General features: G+C 41.3%; 1 protein-coding gene across 5 annotated transcripts in view; it reads right to left on the reverse strand.

Annotated features, from left to right (window-relative positions):
• The window catches only part of phldb2b (pleckstrin homology-like domain, family B, member 2b), a 36,873-nt gene that overhangs the window by 2,173 nt on the left and 10,131 nt on the right, over nt 1-24,569 (reverse strand). For 2 of the 5 annotated variants that reach the window (XM_058625556.1, XM_058625564.1), the window contains exons 6-22: nt 18,981-19,100; nt 16,236-16,420; nt 14,710-15,915; nt 11,358-11,735; nt 10,623-10,784; nt 10,347-10,484; nt 8,461-8,589; nt 7,339-7,494; nt 7,113-7,223; nt 6,934-7,008; nt 5,677-5,823; nt 4,780-4,923; nt 4,498-4,597; nt 3,065-3,215; nt 977-1,067; nt 670-816; nt 288-507 (exon numbers count right to left, since the gene is read on the reverse strand). In XM_058625556.1, coding sequence (XP_058481539.1) covers nt 288-507; nt 670-816; nt 977-1,067; nt 3,065-3,215; nt 4,498-4,597; nt 4,780-4,923; nt 5,677-5,823; nt 6,934-7,008; nt 7,113-7,223; nt 7,339-7,494; nt 8,461-8,589; nt 10,347-10,484; nt 10,623-10,784; nt 11,358-11,735; nt 14,710-15,915; nt 16,236-16,420; nt 18,981-19,100 — 3,660 coding nt within the window. Of the gene's footprint in view, nt 1-287; nt 508-669; nt 817-976; nt 1,068-3,064; nt 3,216-4,497; nt 4,598-4,779; nt 4,924-5,676; nt 5,824-6,933; nt 7,009-7,112; nt 7,224-7,338; nt 7,495-8,460; nt 8,590-10,346; nt 10,485-10,622; nt 10,785-11,357; nt 11,736-14,709; nt 15,916-16,235; nt 16,421-18,980; nt 19,101-23,457; nt 23,664-24,569 lie in introns of those variants that run through there. The other 3 variants (XM_058625590.1, XM_058625573.1, XM_058625581.1) reach the window with 3 other exon arrangements.

A 24,569-nucleotide genomic window follows, 5' to 3' on the forward strand; every position in this document is an offset into this window, starting at 1 on the left:
ATAAGACAAAGTGAAAACATTGTACACCACCTATGATGTATTTAAAAAAAATTATTTGACAATACACATATGATAAAGTGCCTCCTAAATTATTCATGTTTCTTGTCATTGTGATGCAACATGAACAGTAGGTTTCCCTTAAATCATAAACACATCAGAGCTAAAAGCAAACTACTGAAAGGAAATCTCTGAAGACACAGCACACAATCTCGTCTGTGTATTTGAATCAGTAACTGTGTTTTTATTTGGGTACAAAATGCACAGTGTGAATGCGTCTTCTGTCCTACCTGCGTAGTAGGAGAGTGTGCGTCTGTTGCGGTCAAAGACAAACCAGCGTTTCTTCCAGGTTTTGATTTTGCCTCCCATCTTGACCAAGTAGCCTCTGCAGGTCTTTTCGGAGATGGACAAGTGGAAGCACGTGTCTGCACTGTGGCCCGCTGACTCAATGTGAGCCCGCAGGTCGAAATCGTCCTTCCTCACTGGTAAGTACCGTGTTAGAGGCCGAGACTGGGGGGGCAAGAGTGGACGGGATTGTTAAGAAGGAAAGGTTTCAAATAATGATAATATACAATTCATTGAAACCACACAGATGCATCTGCTTTATCAAAACAAACCAGATGTTCATTCAAATTCAAAATGAAAGACTTTAGAGTGGAGCACTTCTCTTACCTGTGCCCTTTGTTTCTCTCGCAGTTTCACCTCCCGGTCGATGAGTTTTTGGCGTCTGCTCGTCTCCTCCTGTAGCCGTTTCTCCAGGTCCTCCCTCCTTTTCCTCTCCTCCTCCAGCGCCTGCTTTCGCATTTCCATCTCTTGCTCCTGGAGAATAATTTAATTACATGCTACTTCAGCTTGGAATTTAGTTTCAGTTGTGTCCCCTAGTATCATTTTTGGGGGGAAAAACTGTCTACAGCCTATATCAGGCCCGTCTCTACCATGAACAGAGGCAGAGGATTAATATTGTTTAACTCATAGTGACCTTGTACTCGAGAAGGCGGTTCTTTTCTGCCTGAGCTTCTCTCAGCATACGCTCCATCTCCTCGAGCTTGGCCACGTTTGATGTACTGGCACTGGAGCAGAGAAACACATATGACACACATCAGGAACAAAAACACAAGGATCTTTTTTTTTTTTCCCTGTAAAAACCACCACCTGGTGCACAGTCACGATCAAACAGCATGTCGACTTTTTCATGCTACACTGCAATCAATTTAATGAATAAAACCTACTCGAGCTGCAGTGGACACGACAAACTGAATCTCCAAACTTTTTGTCTTTTTTTCCCTTCACATGTTACAGTACACAACATACAAATATGCAGCAAGTAGTTTTGTTTGTAGCAAATGTGTAAACCTACTTAGATTGTGGGAATATACAGAAAATAAACACAGTCCGGGGGGATAGTGTGTTAAATTACTGTCTAAATGAAAAAGCATTCTCATAATTATTGATTTATCAGGCATGTGTGCTGAATCAATAAGGAAATCCATTTGGAAAGGAAGCCTTGATGTTAAGGGGTTCTAAGAATAGAAGGCCTCTTTTCTCTTTCCATCTCACCACAGATCTTCAATGTCTGTCTTTAGTCGAGACGATCGTCTGCTGACTGTCTCCAGATGATCTGCACATGACATGGATTCTCAGCTTACCTCAAACGAAAAGGATTTGTGCGTGTTTTTGTGCCATTAAACTATTTGTTTGTTTGTTTTTAACTCCCCCTGTAATTCTAAACACAAAAATTCTCTCTTTTCTGGTACCAAAGGAAAATATACAACAAATCTCTGATGATATCGCAACACACTTTAATCAGTGGTGGATATTGGAGTCTAAACAAATTATTGAGAACCAGAGTTAACAATACAGAACATTTTTTGAAAGCACATTTTATAACATTAATGTAATAATAATAGTGACTCAACAAAAAGACAAATAAATCAGCCCTTGACAGCTATTTTAGCCCAGTACTTTGCATTTATTCTTCAACTAATCTAACACAACACATGCTTTTTTGTAATTACTGTCCCTTACTGCAACATTCCTGTAACATTCAACCTTTACTTTCTCCCATTCCCTTGTCTTTCTCTTACCTCATTCGATGAGAGGGAATCGCACTCATCATCACTGCAGACTAACCCACATCAACTCAAGTGTTTGGATTAGTTAAAAAGAACTTTATCTTGCTCCAACACTTGTACCTCCACAAAATGGGACACATCCCGGACAAGATGAGAAAAAAAATAATCCAGTTCTATCGTAAAACAGCACTGATCCACGTTACACCACACATCATCCAGTCCAACGCAAGCAGGTACAGCCAAATCCAGCTGAAGCCATACAGAGAATCACAGATGCAGGGAAAACTCAAAAAAAGCGGGCAGATCAATCTGCAAGTGATTTAGGACTTTGCAAAATCTATGTGCAGAGGCAAGACCATACCATTGCAAGAAACAAAAGAAGGGGAGGAAAAAAAAAGACAGATGCTACCACTGTAAAAATGGGAGAGAGGGAAAGCATGCACACATGGTTTTAGTCCAAACGGACTGAACCCCCAAATGTACCTCCATACGAATACTGGTTCATCTGAACCTGAGGGGGTTGACTGAGGAATCACATTCACTCAGCATGCACACACACACGCTCAGTCTTCATGTTTTCTGTCATGTGTAACCTGACCCTGAACAACTAATCAAGACTTCCCTTCAACTCACAACACACGCAGTTCAACAATTCCTAAGAGGGTCCATGAAAGGCGGGAAAACTCTACACATTTTTTACATTAAATCAGTTTTGGCTCACTTTTCTTTTCTGTTTTTGTCACTGTCGCCAATTCCCTTTTATATAGTCAGTGTTTCATATTATGAACACAAGGGGACATTTTGGTGTTTTTGATTTGAACATTTTCTGTATGTCTTGTGTTATATTTAAGCTAACATGTCATTCTTTCTTAGACTGACAGTTTTCTCAAAGCCCTGATATCAAATCATCACATTTTACACTTAAAAGCAGAAAAACATACCACCAACAGGCTTAATTATTCCCATAATAACACATGCCAGTGACACACACTTACCTGGAGACATTGTCAGGAGAGCAGGCAGAGATGCTAGTTTCAATGGAGTCCGTACTGTCCACACTCATTGTGTCAAATGCCTGGTTGTCACGGTACCCATAGGCATCGAGGTAGACATTTGTCTGGGAAGCTGCTCGAGAGCCAGGCTGACCTGAAAACACAAATGCAAACAAATGAATAATAAAAAAAGAGCAGTATGTTCAGTAGCAACTCAAATTAGTTACAATATCCCCGCTCATCTACCTGTCTCTGTCACTTCTTCTGTGACAACAGTTTGCCCAGACAGCTTCAATTCTGAATCAAAATGACCCGCCACCGTGAAGCACGCTCTTTTACATTCAGAGGAAAGTAAAATCCACACACTTTTCTGTGTCCACAGAATAGGGCTAGCAAATAAATGTGGCGCTACGTGTAATTTTGACAGTCTAAAGTATTCTGGAAGGAAGATGAGACATCCTCTGGACTAGAGGGAGAGAATAGTGACACAATTATAACACTCAGACAGAGACTCTGGGTACAGGAAGAAGCAAACTAAAAAACTGATGCTATCTTCCACATGCAGCAGACCCACCCATCTGATGAGCCAGGTCAAGGGACCAAAGGCACTGAGGGACTGTGCCAACATCAGGCAAAAACACAACAGAACCTAAAAATATTCCAGACCACCAACTTGTGTTTTTCTGTCTCAAAATCTGGAACAGATTAAAAAGGTGGATGCTCGGAATGCTATGTAAATATAATTTTTATTAAAATACCAAGAACGTTTACATATTAAACTTGTATAGTTTATAATAAAGCGAAAGGTCCGTGGCGTAACTGGTCGTCTTTTTAATCTTTCAGCTGTAAACTCAAACGTCTGCAAACAGTGGGAATAATGATCGGAGTGGTGAGTGAAGAGCAGAATATTTAATGATGGGAAATGACCGGTGGTCGGAAATGTGAACGACTCCACTCAGAAATTGACTTTTTGCCAACGATAAACTGTGAACACAATGAATACATAAGACATCCATCACTTGATATAACAAGTCGAAATGTTCACACACAACATAGCACAAAGAAAATGTTCTTCAAGCCTCCACCGAATAATCACACTGCTGTTGTAAACAATACTCTAGTATGTCCCCTGATGGACCAGCTCTCCTCCACTCACATTCCTCCAAATCTTCACCGACAAGATAAACAAAACACAATGATGTGCACTCCCACACATGAAACCTCTCTCAGGGATATTGTGACCATATAAGGTACATTTTCATGTCACAAACCCACAGTTGTGGTTGTTAGGGGGCGAGAGAGGGAGGAACAATAAAGTGAGAAAACTGACAGTGGTGTTACATGTACTTAATCCACCTCCATGTACTATCTTTAACCTTATTCTTGGTTTCCAAGGGGGTTTGTGGATGGGTGAGCTAATGTGTGTGTGTGTGTACCTTTATGCAAAGACCGAGATTCAGTTTCCTTGCTGGACAATGAGAAGATTCTTGGAAGAATGCTACCACAACTTGTGCTCTGTACCAGTGGTGGATGGGACTGTGAAGAATCCAGAAGAGACACAGTTAACAGTAGAACTTCATTTAAATCACGATAAATGACAATTATTACACTGTTTTCAAACACTTAGTGACAATTTAGTGACCCCAAACTGTGACCATTCCTATCTTCTCTCTTTATTTGTCTCGTTCATGCATACAGACTTGTTTACACGCATGTACCTTGGACGGGAAATTGCGTCCGAGTGTCGCGCACGTGAACTGGCGCGTCATGTTGGGAGCGGTTCTCTTCCTGGGTAATGTGTCACTTAGATGGGAACCACCTTCTCTTTCAGACCTCCTCTTCTCCTCCAGCAAACGGAAATGCTGGTCAAGAAGAGATCACACACGCAAACACACACACAAAAAAAACTAAGTTAGTTAAATCAATAGAATAATTAATGAGATTCAAAATAATTTTAAGTCATTTGACATGGTCCTACTTTATAAAGTTAGAGTAATCATTTCAAGTCCCTGCCTGTGAGTGGTTTATAAGATGTCTTACTTTGGTGCCCTCTGGTGGTAGAGAAACTTGATATAGCAAGGTGAAGGCCAGGGAAATTCATTTTTGAATAGATGACAACTTCATATATATATACAAGAAAAATATCTAAATCTAATCTTTTGCCACTGTCATTGTGACTTTAATGTGATTAGTAATACCTTGTTTGTCTTAATTTCATACTAAAAACTAATTTAACCATTGACACTTTAATTACCAATGACCATTTACATTACCTGCCTGAGATGCTGATGGTGCTTTTTGAGAGGAAGAGGAGGTGGGGGAGAGTCAGGGAGGGGAGAGGGGTCACGGTATGACACCATGTTCTCTGGCCAATGCACAGAGGGGGTTTTGGGGAGGGGGCAGGGATATAGATGAGAGGAGGAAGAGGAAGCACAGTCGGCAGGTGAGGAAGAATAATAGAGCTTAAAAAAGAAGAAAGGAAAATGTCAGAAGGCGGAATTAGTAAAAAAGAGAGAAGGGAAAATAGGGAGAAGAACACTTTCATACACACTGTGCATCATCTGAAGTCTGTGTATTAAACAAGACACCAGGAACCTTTGCACCACTACACACACCTCATCCTCCTGTGGCTTCGTGGTATCGTCATCAGGGGAGGGGTTTGCCTCGGACTCAGGGGCGGCATTGGTCAGAGCAGGGGCGGACTTAGGGTCCCCCTTACGATGCGAGTAAAGCTCATTGATTTCACTGACTGTGACATAGCCCTGGAAAGTATCATGGAGAAACGGAGGAGAGAAAAAGGGGTGAGGTATAGCATGAAGTGAGTCTGCCATATTAATATGTTACAGCAATTAGTTGTTAGAATGATGCTTCTGTGGCAATTTTAGTTTCCAGGTAAAACACAACAAAACAAGTTATTTAGACACAGTACAGTTAACAATGATTAGGTGAAGTAAACAAGACAATTATCGTTCTAACAAGATGTCCACGGGATTATTGTGAGTCAGTGTATGCTGTGCAGAGAAACCATGGAATTATTCTCAAATGTCATTGCTTTCATTCGTGCTTTCATTCAAAACTTTTCATTGCATGGACGTGAAGTTTCAACAAGAAAACAAAAGGTGGAGGAAAAAAGTAAGCAACTGAAAGAAGAGGAAAAACAGAAGCAGATGTCCCAATAAAATCCCAAGGATTATGGATTTGGCCCAATCCAGATTTAAGTTTAATGACTGGAAATATATAAAGTGATTTGACCTCCTCAGCCTGAATATGTTGCAGTTACAGTATTTGAACACAGAGGGGAAAGACTCTACATTTGCACTGAACTGATTCTGTGCAAAAATTGATGGCAGGTCTAAATTTAAGCAAGCTCTTGACATTCACACATATCACATATTAACAATTTAAGTTTAAAAATATCAATTATTAACCATGAACTTCAGTATTTAGATGAACAGGCTAATAAAAATATACATACATCTACGACAGGTTATTTAATCAACATTTGATATTATTATGAATATATGGGAACCTACAGGCCACTACACAATGTGAAAAGAGTTGGCTTGAGATCAGGGACATCCCAAAAGATTTAAACAGTCAATCTGGACAAGCAAAACAATTAGGGAAACAAATACAAAATGTAATAGGTTTGTTCTACAAATAGAAGAAAGGAGGTTAGTCGGAGGAGAAAAAATTGTGGCAAAGGGTCAAGGGAAAAAGACCTTATAACCTGACATGCAGGCTGAATCCAGCAGGGACAGAAGGAAGGCCCAGTCATTAAAAATAATGAGTGGATCATGTCCATTTTTTAAAAAGTTCAAAGAAGAGCACAGTTGTCATTTTCTCGTCCGTCAGCTGTCACGTAAACCTACCTCCCTCAGCGTGAAACCCCGGCTGCCGGTGAGGTCGGCATATTTTCCATCCAGTGTCGCAAGTTTTTCTTTTTCCTAACAGAAAAAGGAAAAAAATGGAAATGAAAGAGATCATTTAAAACAAAAACAACATTTTGCTGTTGGTCTTTTATGATTATTTAGAAAAAATATTAAATAACCCTTTGCAGCATCGATTCAAGGTTGCTCCTCTCCTTAACGAAGCTTTCCTTTTCTCGCTGAGCTTGCTGGGTAATCTGTGTTCCCTGCTTCCTCAGAGTTAATAGTCGCTCCTGAAGTTTCCAAAAAGGAAGACGAGCTTGTTACACACACATATATTAAGAAAAAGACTGCATAAAATACAAATATTATATATTGAATTGATTCAGTTTTCTTTGAAGCAGCTACCTTGCGTGTGACTGTGCTGCGCTGGTAATCGGCGATCTCCCGCAGAAGTTGCTGTGTGTGTGTTTCCTTATCCTCGTCCAGTCGGCTCTCTCGCTCCAGCTGCTGAAACTCCAGGTCCTCAAAACGCTTCGTCTCTGCCTCGAGCACCTCGCAGTCCTGACAGACACAAGCAAAATCACAATGCACGGGTGAACAAGCAACACAAGGGGATGCATGTGACACACAGAACCTCCTGTATATGATACTTCTATATTAAAGGGTGTATGCAAATTAGGTCAATTGTCAACAAATTGCCCTGTAACATTATGTTTGTCTTTTTCCAACAGCTTTGAAACAAATAGAAAATGGGAAGCAGTCGTCATTCATAGAAGCACCTTCTCATCCCTTAATATGTTGACAAAAGGAACCAGTCTCACAGATGCTTTATTTTCCATGCAGACTACAAGACCGATGTTTTTATAGCGCCGTCATGCAAAATGTAACACACCACAAGCATTTCCCACTCAATGCAGAGAGCCACAAAGTGCTGTCACCTTTAAGAAATCAGGTATATGTCAAAAAACTAGTGAAGCCATGAACTAAATATTAACATGTCCGTTTCTATTTCTGTAACAGCTCTTCGAAGCCTGACCCTTCAGACACCAAACACTCTCACAGAATCAACCCCTCTGAAGACACATAGATATGAGTAGACACAGAAACCTAAAGGGTTAGACATAGAGAATAATTATACCAGTTAAAGATGAGTGGTGGAGGTGGAGAGCAAGTTCGCAGAGAAAAGAAAATGTAGGCATTTTCAAGTCCGCAAGCGTCATACGACTCTCAGTTCATGCGAGTCTGGCCATGTGAACACCTGCTCATACACAAAATAAATTAAATATTTGAGTATAAAAACTGTATGCATAATGTGCACATGCGAATGCATTGTAGGCATACACAGCTGCTTCCTTTGCTGCTTATGTTCCGTAAGCTTGGTTTCATGCTGCCCTATGTGTTGTGTTTTCCTTGCATGGATCCACAGGTTCACACACCCCAAAGTCTGAGATCCACTGGGTCTCAGACGTTTGGAGCCCAGGGTATCATCCTGTGCTTGTGTGCGTGAGGTGTTGAGTGTGTACTGACCCTGGCTAGCTGCTCCTGCAGGGGCTCCTTGGTGGCCTCAGGGCAGCTGTCCAGCTGGGAGCGCTGCTCACACACAATCTGAGCCAACCTCTCTACTCTGCCCCTCTCTGCCTGCAGCAATTCACACGCCTGGTGTACAACACATGAACATACACAAAAACGCGCACACAAACACACACACACACAAGCCCACACGACGACACATGTACCATGTACATGTTTTTATGTACACATAAATACAAAGACATACACACACATACACACAACATAGAGAGGATGGCAAGTTAGTTGGACTGGGGGAGCCACAGTTAATTACTATGACGACCAGGTCAGCAATATGAGATAAGAGGGAGGGGAGGAAGAGGAAAGCTGAAGAAAAAAAATCTAACAGAAATGAAGAGGTGCAAGGGGTTGAATAAAATGTCCAAATGTCATTGTAGTTCGTCTTGAAGACATTTTATCCAAGAGGATAAAAAAGAGGATCAGTTGCCTGATTCAGTGACATTTGGAGAACTATGAATGAAATGATGAATGAGAAGCTACACAGACTAGTAAGCAATGTGTCATTAATTCTCTCTCCTGCACATTTTTCCTCGCTTGTTTGAATGAAAATGACTGAGGGTGAGGACTGGTGGTGAGAAAGGCGAGGATGGATGTAAGGGATGTATCAGCAAAAGGTAAATTAACATATTAATAGTCCTCTCTATGAATACAACGCATTTGTACACACAGACACTCACACGCCCCAGGAGCACTCAACTGCACCTCATCTTCAACAGAAGTTTGGAACATTCGCGAGAAGGCGAGTCTATGAAATCGTTCTGTCTCTATTTTCTTTTGTCTCACTTGTAATCGTGACATCCAGCGGGTGCCAGCACACGTGTACACACAGTGGCTTCAGAAGGTAGTTACTTTTCACAAAATTTTGCCAAGAATTTGTTCATTTCTATTTCTGTCTGTCGGTGAAAACCCAATTATCAGCAACACAGTGGAAACATGCTTTTGGAAGGTTTTGTCAATGTATTAAAATTCTGAAATCTTTCGGGTTCTCCATATGGCATGTGGGTGGGATGGATGTAAGCCACATGATGAGTAGTGACTGGTGTTTGCTAAACAGTGAGTCTTTCTTTCATTGGACAAGAGAACTATTTTCCCCTCATGCCCTCAAAGTCCTTTAGATGCTGCTGGGTCTGTAATATGCCTTCTACTCAAAGTGGCTTCTGTCCACACACTGACTGATCACTGGTTGTCCTTCTGGAAAATAATCCATCACTTGTTTTACACCCGGCCTATTCCTTCCCAGATTTCATTTTTGAACAAACTGCGTCCTATTCATTCAGTTTACCACATGTTGTTATTGTGTGAACACTGAGAAAATAGCATTATCACAACAAAACAGAGCTCATTTCTTTAAAACTGACGGATTTTGAAAACCTCTTTAAATGCAGATGGATACGGATGCATGTGTGTGTAAGATGGGATCGCTTGGGACTGTAATACTCTGGGTAGCATTAACAGATATATATTTGGAACTGAGACAGCATGAGAAGGATTAACACCTATCAGTCAGTCACATGACCCCTAAATGTTTGAGGGTCTTGGAGTAGCACATGTAAGAGCACGTAGACACACTCACACACACACACACACACACACACACACAATCTTGGGCAGCCGATTCAAGCGCATGTTACGAGGGGTTTTAAAAACGTTATCCTCTACTTTTTATACTCTGTATTTCCTCTCCATTAACTCAGAAGCTAAATTTTTTATTTTTTAAATTGTAGAGTGCAGAAAACTCATTAGTTTTGACCCAGCCAGCTTTTTGGATCATCCTCATTAATCCTAACTCTAAGTTGTTCTTTAACAGAGCATAGCCTTTATACCTTTTCCTTTTCCTGTTGGGACTTGGTCTCTAGTTCAGTCATCTTGTTGTGGAGTGCTTCCAGGGCTTCTTTTTCCTGCTGGAGAGCAGCTACCTCTGACTCCTGCTCAGCCTCCACAAGGGCTCGTTCAACCTCCACCTTAGATAAACACAAAGTCTTTGTTTATTTTTACTGTTAGTAAAACGATTTTTTGATACAGAAATAAATATTTCACCTAAAAACAAATCAGTGTAATTAACTTAAATAACACAAAATCCTTGTGTTGTCCTGCTCTACCTCTCGTGCAGATTCGTCTATTTGGTTGTCCAGCTCCTTGATTTTTCTCTCCAGCTCCTCCATGTTGTTCAGCACCTCGATCCTCTCCTCCTTTACTTGCCTCACCTCCTCCTCTGAAGGTCTCGAATCCTGTCTGCAGTGCTGAATTGCATCCTCTAGAGCCTGCATCAACACAGATTTTACCAGTGTAAATATGTTGTCAAAACTCTCTGAACCATTATTGGGTTAACTATTATCACCACCATCAATATTCACAATCATACCAATATTCATGCTCATTGCAGAGCTAAAAACCAAGAAAACAATACTTTGCCTGCTCTAATTTAATAAATGTTCTGTAAATATGAGTGTTAAAAAGGACCGACCATTGTCAACGTGGTGTTTCTGTCAATTAATGCTGATTAATCGGATTAAGATGACCAAAGTCAATGAAGTTACTCTTGAAGTCTACCTCCAATCACCACCGAATGACCGAATAGTTACAATTACTGACAGTTTCAGTTCTGTTCACTAACATTCAGTTGCAGTTTGGGTTTATGAGTAGGATAATCCCACAAAAAAATCCTAACAATAAATCTATATGGCAGAATTAATTCAGATATCAAGACATCAAATGTAATGCTCGACATCCACTAAAATATGTGATATTATTAGGTGTACTTCATGTGCACACAGGAAGCGTTTCAGACACTAGCATTCTACTTTCGTCGACAGACGTCCTATTTCGCTATTTACCTCATTGGTTCTCTGTGTACGTGGAGAAGGTGAGGGGGCAAAGCTTCGCAAGCTGACAGTGGGAGATTCTGCCCGATTGTCTCGGTGACCGCTCCTGCGCCTCTGTCGTAACTGTAGTTCATCATCGTAGAAGCCATTCTCTGACAGAGGAGAGGCGATGCGTCCATTTCCAGTGGTTTCAATGACAGATGAACAGTCAGAAAAGACAGAAGGCGCGTCGTCGTCATCGTTGTTCACTTGGAGCTTCTCCAGCTCCTGGTTGATTTTACGGAGATCTGCCACTGCTGAAGTGGGACTTGTTGTCGTGGCACCTCCATCCCTGTCAGCCTGGCCCAGCTCTGAACACAGAGACAATATGGTCTCGAGCCGCTGTCGCTCCTGAGATAAACACACAGGAGTTAGATTGTACACAGATCTGGTAACTGCAGCTCATTCTCATTTTAGTTCATGACACAATAAAAAAAAAAACACTGTAGCCTTACATTACTTTTTGTACAGTAAAAATGCATTTCTATTAGAGTTGTGATGTTAACTGCTGAACACCAAACCGACTCCCAAAAGCTCTACAAAACTTTATAGCAATATCCATTATAAAAATGAATGCTCAGGTTACCTGGAGAAGCATTGCAGAAGTTTGTCCTTGTTTAGTCCAAAACTGAGCAATATCATTTCTAGTGCATGATTTGCATCTAATTTTCTACACTATTCACATGCTCTCAAAGTCTAATTCCTCTTAACAGGAACTCCAGGAGCTATATTTCCTTTTACCCTTTCACCAGGTTCTGCCTGCTTTAACACAGACATATGAGAAGCTACATGAACTGCAGAGTCAATATATCCTGTTGTAGCTTCAGCAGTAACTTCTCCGGTGGGAGCCTTTTTAAGTAATATTAGAGAGGGAAAGAGGGAGGCAGAAAAAATGGAACACATGACTAGGATATGTGTGTGTGTGTGAGATAGAGAGGGTGAGTGAGCTAATGAGGAGGTGAACAGCTGTCAAATAGAACACTTCAACAAGCCATGACTCATAACATGGGAATGTGTGTACTGCCACTCATAACACAGGACACTTTCCAGGGAATTGTACTTAAAAGGAATCTGAACCAGGTGAAGTTTGGACAATGGAAGACTTGATGGAGACAAGTGTTTGTTTAGAGAGGCTTAAAAGAATAACAGCACTACATGTGCATTATATATTTATTATTATGACATTATGGAGGAGATTATAATATATAATTCAAAATGTTTTTTGTATCATTTCTTAAGTCTTAATAATGTACATTACTTTTGCATGCATACAGCCAGGTGTGAACAAGTGCGTAATGTGAACCAGGAGCTTAGACAAGTGTCAGTTTGTCACCTTGCTCTATTCTAATGGCCACAAGCCTCTGTGGAACCCTTATAGTAATCAGCTGTCAACTAGAGAGGGACAGACGGAGAACAAGGACTCCTATAAAAAGATGAAAAGAAGGACAAAATGGACAGAAGACAGGGAGCGAGTTGGCAAATACAATATGAGCTGGTGTTTTGTTCCGTCTGAGAAAATTCTATTTTGCTTTTCAGATAAATATGAAAGTCTTCCTTTTCCCCTACCTTGAGTAGCTGTCGAACCATTAATCTCCTTCCCCTGATTCACGTTCCTTTATTTGTCTTATTAACTTGTCAATGACCCTTACTAAACACAACCACACTGTTATTAATAGCTTTGTGAATCAAAACGTGCATAACCAAGACAAGCAGCTCTCGATGGCTAATTATCATATGGCTAAAAGCCAACATGTAACCATGTTTTGGTCTTTCACATTAGGTTCCCTGCACTACCACTAGAGGGCAGGTAGTGCTTGAGAATTAGACTTACTAATCCTGCTTGAAACTGATTTGAGTAATTTTGAACCTGCTCTTCAAACATGTGCAGTAATAATTTCTAAATAAAAGACATGTTACTTGGCGTTTAGATTTAAATGTGTCTGACAGGATCACATTTCATCAAACCAGAAAAAATGCCGTAATGTGGGGCTAAATTCATTTTCTTTCATGATACCAGGCAAAGGGAGCAAAAGGCTCTGGGATCCAAGCAGGAGAAATGGGTCCATAAAATTCCATCTTGATTTTTAAGTATAACATACAGTAACTGGAGGTAAGCTGAAAACCACTGTGTTTGTACAATGGTTGGGTTGTCCACAATTTAAGGAGAACACACTGTTCACTTACTAACTTGTATGACTCTCTCTTTCTGTGTGAAAGTGAGAGGGACACACGTTATCCATAGAGGGGGAAAGCAGAATTATGAGCCCACTTGTTATTATACAGTATGTTGAGCAGCTGTATATTTATCCACCTGCTACTTGAAAACCCTGCTCTCTAATCTTCCTAAATGTCACTAACCAACAGCTGACTGATGTGTTCCGTGGCTCTTCAGTGGACCGAACCACACTGGGCGGTTTTCCAGATGACTGACATAAACACACACTACGTACACGCAAACACACACAAGAGCACAATCCAAGCACAAGGTTAAGAATAGTCCTGTTAGAATCAGTCGGGTAGCAAAGGCATCTGTGTGAGTGGTAAACCTCACTGTGTGTGTGTGTGTGTGTTAAGCTCCCTGGGAGAGTATGTTTGAGAGGACAAGAAGGAGATCAGCGATGAAGGGAGGTATTCCGACATGCATTCCTTTTCTTGTATGTCTTGCCAACACTGCAAAACAAAACATATATTCCTATCTCCTATCAGTAATCTTCAATGCTGCAAACTGACAGTCAGTATGTTTACATGGCATTACAAAAAAAGAGAGAAAAAAGTCAATATATTTCGACTAAAACTGGACTTTTAAAATACATGTTAGACTGACATTGTGCTAAATTGAATTTATCAAAGTCAGACAAAGTTGGCCTAGGCACTCCGGGTATGCTCCACACTGCCTGCCCTCAGACTTTGACCCAGAAATAATAGAAGAAGCCGGTAAACAACAGAAAACAGCGAGAAAAACATGACAAAGTCCAGATTAGTGAGTTTTTGGACTAATGGGGGGACCAAATGTATGCTTTGCCAGCTCCAAGAAGGAAATATTTGAGAGTTAATAGTTAGTAGAAAGACACAGAATAAAGTAAACCACCAACTAAAGTTGTTTTTGGTCAGTGACGTCAAACACACTTCATTCAATAAACTCATTCCCTGCTAATGTTTGTATACTGGGACAAAGACAGTAGTGCAATTAAATGGCGTAGTTGAGTAAAAACCATAGTTCGCAACTACTGATTTGTAGAATTCGTAGAATATCATTTGATTAGAAATAAAATATGCTTCTGTATAGACAGAGACAGACAAACAGCAAGTGCACACTCCTACTCACCAGTCTCTCCACCTCCTGCTCTCGCAGCCTCTCTTCTTTTTGACGGTGGTGGTAGTCAGTCAGTTCTTCCTTCCCACTCAGTGAGCTGATACTTCCCCTTCTTTCCCTGAACCCACCTGGTGGAGTCACCCCTGCCTTTCCAAATGAGGACCTCCTGTCACCAAATCCCATCCGAGGTTCCAGCCCTGCCTTCCCAAATGACGACCTCCTCTCTCCAAGACCTTGGGTACCAGTGAATTCAAGATCTGCCCCTCGCCTCTCCTTGTCAACCAAATTGTAGTCTTGTATGACTCCATTGCTGGCAGAGTATTCAGTGTCTGAAGAGATGGAAGTTGTGGGGCTGATGGTGCTGGAGGAAGTCAGGCTGAGTTTTTTGGCCACACGGGGGGAAGAAGAGCCCCCTTTGGATGGGATGGTCACATCAGGAGGTGCTGCTGTAGCGGAGATGGCAGAGGTGGTAGACGGCAAGTTCTTCATGGAGGAGAGGGAGATGGACACAACACCTTCTCCCTGAGAATTGGTCTGAATTTGATTCCTATTGCAGGCCTGTTGTGTGGAGATATACGAGTTGTGGTTGGTGTCCTGGCTGTTGTTGTTGTAGTTGTCTTTGCTATATTTGTAACTTCCACCAATATCAGACCGTCGTGATGGCAGCGTCGACAAGGTCAGCACTCTGTTGCTGTTGTCATGAGGAGAGGATGAGGGGCAGAGGCGTGGCAGGGAGCGACTGTGCCCTCCTCCCAACAGCCCGTTCAGCGAGCCAGCCGAATACTTTCTCGGCCGACTAGTTGGTGATGGCTCTTGGTTTCCACAGCTACGACGACCAAGGCGGGGGCTTGAGGGCATGCTGACTGCGCCTCCTGCCGATGGAGTGCGGGACGATGACGAGGGAGGACGGGAATGGAGGGAGCTTTCCATTCCAGCGACAGAAGATGAAGAGCCGCCACCATTCCACGTGGACAGCAAAGAAGAAGAGCTCTGGTTCTGCAGTCGTCGGTTATCGCTCATGCTGAAATTGTCCTGGCTGCGGCCCACTGAGGTGCGGGAGGAGAGATAAGAGGAAGGGTCGGATCGACGTCCCGGGGGAAGTGGAGGAGCAGATTTCAAAGAGAGGGGTGGACGATCTGTGCCATAGAATCGCCTTGCTTGTTCCTGATACGCTGATGAAGATGTGGTAGGACTTGAGACAGGTGTCGTGGGTGGAGACTGAGAGATAGAAAAGAGAACAGCAGTTAAGAAATACATGCAATCATTTAGTGTAATATGTATTGCACATTCAATTTTATTTAAATAACAGAAGCAGGCAGAATGGCAGAAAAATAGAGAGAATAATGGCGGAGCTTTGGCAAATTTAATTTGAGGGCTAAATCTTTTGTTTCCACTGTAGTTGAGCCCAGGATAGTGGATAAACCCTGGTTAGCTCAAAACAAACATCCAGGGTATATCACACAGACTTTACAAGCCGTGCAAGGCATGCGACAGAAAGCAGGTTATTAAACCATACCAAGAACTAAAAGATGCCTAACCTGAGTTACACTGAAGTAAGAGGGGTTGGCATTCCCATTGGCTCTCAAGCTGTTCTCCAGTGCAATCTTCTTGCGCTGCAGGGTGTCCATCAAGTCCCGAAGTTCGGAGGCTGAACGCATCCCCCTAGCACTGCTGGTGCCACCTGCAACTGCATAGCTGTAGTCGCTGCTAAACTTCAGGTAGTCTGGGAAGAACAGAGGGATAAATTGAAAATAAAATAAAACAGACACAAAGAAGAAGAAAAATTACATGGCAGATACAAAAAGAAAAACATATGTAAGGCTACAGGACAAGCCACACGAGGGTATAAAGAAAGAGACGGACACAACATCCCTCTATTTAATCTAGAACTTTTAGAGAGAGAAAAATCAGTGACAGGGGAAAAAAAGAAAATGAGAGACGAAGGAAAATGGGAGGAGCGAGGAACCACAAACGGAGGCAGAACGATGAGAAAAATAGCAAAAGTTGTATGTGTACCTGAAGCTGCAGCTATTCTTGTCTGAGGCCCTTGGCAGAGCAAACTCAAACCAAACAATCCACAACTGGCAGCAAATCCCCAGAATAGAAATCAACACATACACAGCTAATACACTCTTGCACGAAACCATCCATCTGATCCAAGACAAATAGTTTAACTAGGGTTCAGTTCTTTACTATAGGATTTGGAGAAATGAAAGAGACCACAAAATATTTTGGAATACTCCCAGGGGCCCCCCCACCCTTTCTGCAGCCTTTTATTTAAAATAAGTTGTCGGTGGTGAGGGGGTCCATTTCCAAACCTCAACTGAGGGATTTTCTTACTTCCTCTCTCCTAAATTAGCTGGGAGATAACCAACCAACACCTGATCCAAAAATGTCCTTTTACTTTGTATAACATCCCTAAATTCAGCAGACGTGAATCTGATTGATAGCTCTAGCTCAGTTTATACTCCCGAAATATTACCATGTCATCAAAAAAGCGAGGTAAAAACACTTAGGTAGGGAAAAGTCATGTGGGAGGAACCTGCCCTGATGTCTTTTTTTAATCATCTGTGGTATTATGTGGAAAAGGAGCTATTACAATGTTCAAACTTAGACCACCCAGTGTTAAACAGCCACACACAAAAGCTGTAGCTCCGCCTGAGAGAAACACACGCGTGTGTGTGTGCTGTGTGTGTGCGTATGCTGGCAATGTATGCATGTTGAAGATGAAGTGTGAATATTACAGCTACTACTGCCGCTTTGAAGAGTTATACTGGAAGGAACATTAAAGAGTACCTAAAAGTGCACGTCATGGAGAGCAATGGGGCAGAAAATGAAAGCCATCATAAGATCGAGAAACACACACATGCACGCACAGACACAAATGCAGGGTGTTTGTGTCCATACATGGGCAGATTTATACTGGAGGTCTGGGTTGCATCAGCTCTCCTCCATCCCAAGTACAGCGAGTACATGGTCAACTCCTTTTTTGTGTGAGAGTCTTCACTTTTAGGTTCACATTTCAGAGTGGGAGTCTTGGCTATCTGAAGGGTAGCGGTGTAGAAATTTGGCAGCCTAATAACAACAATAATAATAATAAAAAGTAGCGTGTGTGTGCAGTATGTGCATGTCTGTAGTCGGCTGTGAGGACAGATTTTCACTCAAAACTATCTTTGTAAGGACATTATGGCTGGTTAAATGGCTTTTTGAGGGTTAAGACTTGGTTTTAGGGTTAGGGTTTGAATAGGGTTAGATTAAAAATTAAGATTAGGCATATAGGGTAAGATGTCCTCACTGAAACTGCTGTACAAGAATGTGTGTGTTTGTGTGTGTGTGTGTGTGTGTGTGTGAGGGAGATTGCGAGTCACTTCAATGAAAACAACCTTAAAGCCTGAGGAGACCAAGGTGCATTCCGTCTGTCTAAGAATGTCAAGAGCAAGGATTTAAGTTATTATCGTGCACACACACACACACACACACACACAAACACACACACACACCTTGCTCACGGCCAGATCAATCCCTACAGAGACAAGAGAGTCCAGCTGCATCACCATGGTAATTGAGGGGCACCACATGACAGAAACATTCCATTATGTTTTGAATTTAAGTTTTAACGTGCGTGACGGTCAGAGCGTGCATTCTGGAAAAAGTGTGAACATTTCTGAAAGAAACACCTGCCCCCATTTGAACCATTTCTCTTTCAGCGAAGGAAATTTCGGATTTAATGCATATTTTAACATCTCTAATATTGCATATAATGAAGTATTATATGTGATGCCAAACCAAGGTTTCGGAAAGTGAGCGTCTCCGCTCATCCAGACAAAGCTGTTGTCTCTTTTTCTCCCATGGCAAACTTGAATACTGCTATTATAACTCAATGCTCTTGGTCAGGCTGAGTGCATGTGAGCTGAACCTGATTCTTCTCTTCTCAGTGTACAGATCTAGGTTGTTCTACATTTACATAACATTTAAGAAAGGACAACTGAGGCTCAGCAAGTTAATTATTTTTTTACTTTACTTGTAACATTTCTGCGGGGAGTGATGTCAAATCAGGGGGGGGAAAGTTGATGAATGACCAGAGGTCAAAACGGGGTGAAAATCAGTTCAGTGAGGATGAAAACTGAGGAGTCTCTTTTTTTTTGTAAAGATGATGATGTGGCAGAACAAAGGCAGAGAGGTAGAACAAAGAAAAAAAGAACAGTTTGTAAAAGTGCAGTTCAGCGGTTCACTAGACCTGCTGTTGTGGTGTTGTGGGAGTCGGCGTGTGTGTTTGTGTTTACCTGTGTTGTAGGCCAACGCAGACACAGGGCTCTTTTGTGGAAGCATGCTCTTCATTCTGTTTGCCTCCTCGGGGTGGTTGAACCGGAAGAAGTAGGATTTACCCAGACAAAGGGAATAACCTGGAAAAAAAAACAATCAAAGAAGGTTAAGATGCAACTAAAATTCCCGGAGATTAAAGATGAAGAATACACAATTAAGCAGAGTAAAGTATTAGGAGTAGAAAACCAAAACGCCAGTGTAATTTAGTGAATTAATTGGCATGATGACAGAAAAAGAATCTCAAAGAGCACCAAACTAAACCTTGGAGACGTTCTGTATATTCTGCACAGTATGCATCAAACACTACATATTTGGATATGCTATAGGTTTTAAATGAGTCTGAAATATTTATTCACAGCCAGACATTTGCCTATGCTCACGAACAGCCAGCGACTCCAGACCACGGTGTTGACTCTGGCCATCAATTAGACTCAGAGGGCCAGGTATTAAACAAGATGTCAGGGTCACAACCTCTGTAATACACACAGCCAGCCACAGCTGTCCAAATACTCGAGATGGAAAAAGGACAGAGATGGTCATACACACACACGCAAGCCTAAGAGACCTTTAAAGTAAAAACAAGGAAGAACAAAGACATGAAAGTACAGGCCGATGACAGAAAAATCACAAGACTGACTGAGGGCCTTCCTCCCTCTTATTTGTCTGTTGTGTCTTTCTCATCTTTGCTCCCTTTGTCCTTTCAGTCTCCATCCATTCAGATAAACATTACAGCAAACCCCCACAATGTAAGCATGTGTGCAAAAGGCTAAAACAAGCAACTTCTTAATCGCTCCATTACAGTTACATCACATTCCTTGGACCTGAAGTTAGACAAAACCACTGAAGCAAGCGGGGGATTGGGAAAGGGTGAATGGAAAAAGACTGAATGGAAAAATGTCAAGACTGATTTTTTTTTTTGGTTCCCTTTCCCCCATTCTCATCTCTCCTTGCTTGTTCTCCATTTTAAGTATGGTTTCACGAGCACCTCCACAAAAACAGTGTTAACAGCCTGATTTCAGATTATTATAGTTTACCTAAAAGAGGTCATACCTGTCTCGACATTGTCTCAGTGCCTCGAGAGCAGATTTTTTTTAAGCCTTCAAAGCTGCAATTTTCAAAACACGAGGAGAGACCTGAGCGCTGCGGTAAAGTGGAGCTAACACCACACACAGATGACAACGGAGTAAGAAATGTTTAGTCTGCACAGCTGCGCTGAAAACCTCTTCAAATGCGCTTGTGTAAACACTATCTTGCAGGTTTGGGCCAAAACTGTGAGGAAGTGGCATCATGACAAGAGCGAAAAGATGTGTAAAGACAGAAACACACACACACACTTCAACTTGTCAGCTAGTATGAGCAAGATATAATAATAATAATAATACACTTCTTATTGCCAGACATGAGTAATGTGAGTGTTTGTCTTCATGTGTGAGTGGGAATAGGTCTTGTAACAGTGTCACAGTGACTCACACCAACCCAGTATTTTGCATGACGGCAAACACAGCAGAATGCACGCGCACGTGCACACGCACCCACACACATTTAGCTGGCTCTTGTAAAAATCTAATTTCCTATCCTCTATGGCCTCACCATGTGCAACCCCCAAAGTGTGTCGCCCTCATTTGTTCACAGCCCCCACCTCTACTGCTCCTTGGCTTACAATCCCCTCCTCTCCTCTCCAGCCTGCCATCCTCAGCAAAAACAAATACTAGCAGTCAGCGAGCAGAAAACAAACATGGAGGTAAACAGAAAGCAAATTTTTGTTCTCTAAATAAAAGTGATCTATTAAAAGGACAGCTGTAGTCTCGTCTCATTCCTAATACACATCGGTGATAAAAGTACAAAGGGGACACTCTCTAAACTGTTACCACGCTGACTTGATTAATGTCTGCTGTCCTACATAACTTTTTTGTAACCATCCACAACAAAACACATTTAATCTCATTCACGTGTTCACTTGTTTACAAGCAAATTGAGTTTGCCTCCCACATGGAAGCATGCCCGTCCCCTACAAATACACACGCATTGCACAGACCTTATTCAATAAGAGTATAAAACTTTAAATTAGTCTGTATATACATTTACAGGATAATTGAAAGTTTGTGATCTACAAAGTCAGACCTCAGAGTCTTTGAGGACACAGATGTAAGGACTGCATCATGTCTGGAGCCAATTTCTGTCCCTGTGTAGATCCGAATGAACTGAACTACACTCCTCTCACCACAATGTTATGGGAGAGGAAACTCAAAACTGTTGCTCTGTTTGGTTAACGTAAGTGGAGGCACTGCCAAATTAAGACCAATGGGTCAGAGTGAAAAATAAACAACTTACAAAGATCCCATGTGTGAAACTCAATGCACCTGCTAATTGGTCAGGTTTGGGTCAACTGTGATTACCATCAACCAGTCAAAGTGCCGTCAAAAAAAATTATCCTCCATTTTCTTTAAATGTCCGTGTTGTTTGAAAAACTGCCCATCTTCAAAGCGCTGCCTCGATTTGGAAAATCAGCGTGGTATTGAACTAAAGCTGAACTTACTGAGCCACGCATGCAAAAGATGCACATGGGTCCCAGTGGGTGTGTAACTTGGCCTCAAAACCACAAATGGAGCATCTCTGGGGATGTGGGTTCAGCAATATCACCATAAAAAACCCAGACAGATCTTTCTCAGGGGAGATGATGTAGACTAGTTCAGTCACTCATTCACACTTTCACCACACAAACTCACTCAGCCATTTTCCCCTCTGTCCTACATTGCAAAAACATCTTGGTAACAAATGATCTATTTTTCCATTACTTCATAATGTAAAAAAAAAAATCCAAAATATGCTTCAGGTAGCCAGAAGAAAGGCTTGTGATAACAATGCATCCAGAACAATGAAGCAGGTTTTGCTTTCAGGTGTCAGGTATCCTGACCAATAACAATCTTCATGTCCTCAGGCTAGCGCTCTCTCTCTAGTTTTGTCACCTTCACTCACACAAGTCTGTGATCCTGGAGTTAATTCATCACCCCAAGGCACCTAGATTATTTCCATTAAAAGGTGCATGACAACAAAGACAGAGGGTGTGATGGAACACTGCCATGCCGAGCTTGGCAACAAATAAAAAAATAACTTCAACCACTTTGTGGGTTGGATTGAATTAAAGAGCAGTACTGATTTACAGCTATACTCCTGCTGGAAAATATGCCATGTGAAGCAGCGCTTTGCAGCCTATTTCTACCATTTAGTCAAAAAAAGAGCATTGAGTTAACTCATTAAGACTGAAAACAACATGTGTGTATGTCATCACATGTTTTACATGCTGTTGCCTTTAAAGAAAAGTGGAAAAGAGGTAAAGTCTGACCTAAGGCATCACTGACACATTGTCTTTTAAAGCCTTGTTTGTCAGCCTCTGTAGAATAATAACTTTAGCGCTTTCTATCTGCTGACATTTTTAGAAAGCTTGGTTTTACAAGGTTAAATTAGGTTAAACTGATCTACAGCTGATCTATGGTGCCAGATGGGGTTTGACATATGGGCTACAGCCATTTCTAGTTGCTTCCAGTGAATCCAATCTGATAGGCTTTTGATTGTTTAAAAAAAAAAGAAAAGAAAAGGAAAGTCAATAACATCGGCTGATTTGCAAAGGTTGTTTCCTGGCTGACAAACACAGCTTATGCTGCTCATTTAGGCATCACTGATGATCCCTAATGATGATAAGTCCTACTTTTACCAATAAGCACATGACTTGACCAGTTCAAAGAGCATGTCAGGCTGATAATAAAGAGACATTAGATTTGTAAAAAAGTACTGGTTATTCCCAAAAAAAAACGGTGTATCATTAATAATACACATCACACATTGCTATTGTAAATATAGTATTCATTCAAAACTCTCATCTGCTCTCTGCCTTAATTGTGTGTATTTTCTTTGTGTTAGATTTCATGACTTTTAAACATATGTAAGGTGTCTTTGAGCACCCTTTAAATGCACGATATGAATAAAATATATTATCATTGTATTATTATTATTTATATTTAAGTGTTTTATCCTATTTATCATATATGTTTGCCCTTTTTTCAGTTTTTGCTGCTACTCTCTGTGCTACTGTGTCTTTTTGAATGTCCTCCATAGGGAAATAATGAAAGTGCATCTTATCTTGTCAAGATGAATCAGGCATCATCAGTTTCACGGAGTAAGAAGTGTAAAGTGCCAACATTAACAGATTTCTTCATGCACATACTGAGTTAAAACAGCAGACAAATACACATTACAGTTGAACAGTGTCGCAAATTAGAAAAATAAACTATAACCTTCACCAAAACTGTAGGTTACAAGTAAAATGTAGCACAAAATATGTACTTTTAAGAAAAGTAGGTAGAAGTGCGTGTGAAAACAGCAGCTGGATAAATGCTACTCGGCGTTAGTGAGAAGAGATAAAAGAAAGCCAAAACATACCTTTTGATTCCCATTCAGTGCGCACTTATCACGAAGGAAAATCAACCCTCTTCTTGATAAATTAAAGTAACGCGTCCTCACAAAACGTCAAGTCAAAAAAAGCAACGAAATAAACAGTTAAACTACACAACAGCCAGTCACTGAGCTGCTGTTCGTCTCTCTCCTCAACAATGAGACGAAAACCAAACACTCTCCACTCTGAGGAGGAAAGTTCACAGATTTACCGTCCACGAGCCGGAGTCAAGGACCGTACCACCTACTGCAGGAGGAGGAGGGGTTTAGAGGTTTGGGATTTACGAGTGAAAACAATTTTAATTACAAGCGAGAGACCCACAGTCTCGCCTGAACTGCGTGTCTGCAAAATAACAAGTACAAGAGTAAAGGGCACCACTGATAGTTATAAAAATGCTAATGTAACCTGACAGTGTCGTTCGCGATCACCCCCCCGTCTCCAAGTTGTGTTAAAAAAAAACAAGAGATAGTGAGAAAATCAGTGGACGCCCCCCCGGCTTTTCTTTGTCTACTTACCTATTCTCCTTCTTTTTCTTTAAAAATACCTTGGACGAATGTAAGCCCAAACCTTCTGGACAATAAAGACCGACTTAAATCTTAGTGAAAGAGCTGGATATAATATATCTGGATGATAATCTGTTTCAAAAGCAACAATGTGACTACAAACAGAAAACAATAGATAGGAGATGGATAAAGATTATGGGTGTGTTAGGCACATTGACTGAGTTGAGACAAATGGAGAGGAATTTGGAAAGGGAAGATAAAACAGAAAACACACACACACAAACCTCTGGGTAAAACCTTTGCCCCACCAGCCCCAGTCGGGGGTCTGTCCTACTCTAGTTTCTTTTAGGTAATTTGTTATTTTCATTCATTCAAGACACAATATACAAGAACCCAGACAGGGTGCCCACTGTGAAAGTGGCTATTAAGAGTAGCTGGGATATTGAGTTTTATAGGCTACCTAAGGTCTGCTGACACATGAACTGAAATGCAGTACGCAGGAACAGATCAGAAACAGATGCTATCCACTTAATAGCTTTTGTAAACCACATTAGAGAGAGCATTTAACAAGGTAGTAGTGTTTGTTTGTTAGTGCT

The sequence above is a fragment of the Solea solea genome, chromosome 1, assembly GCF_958295425.1.
Source record: "Solea solea chromosome 1, fSolSol10.1, whole genome shotgun sequence".
Classification (NCBI taxonomy): Eukaryota; Metazoa; Chordata; class Actinopteri; order Pleuronectiformes; family Soleidae; genus Solea; species Solea solea.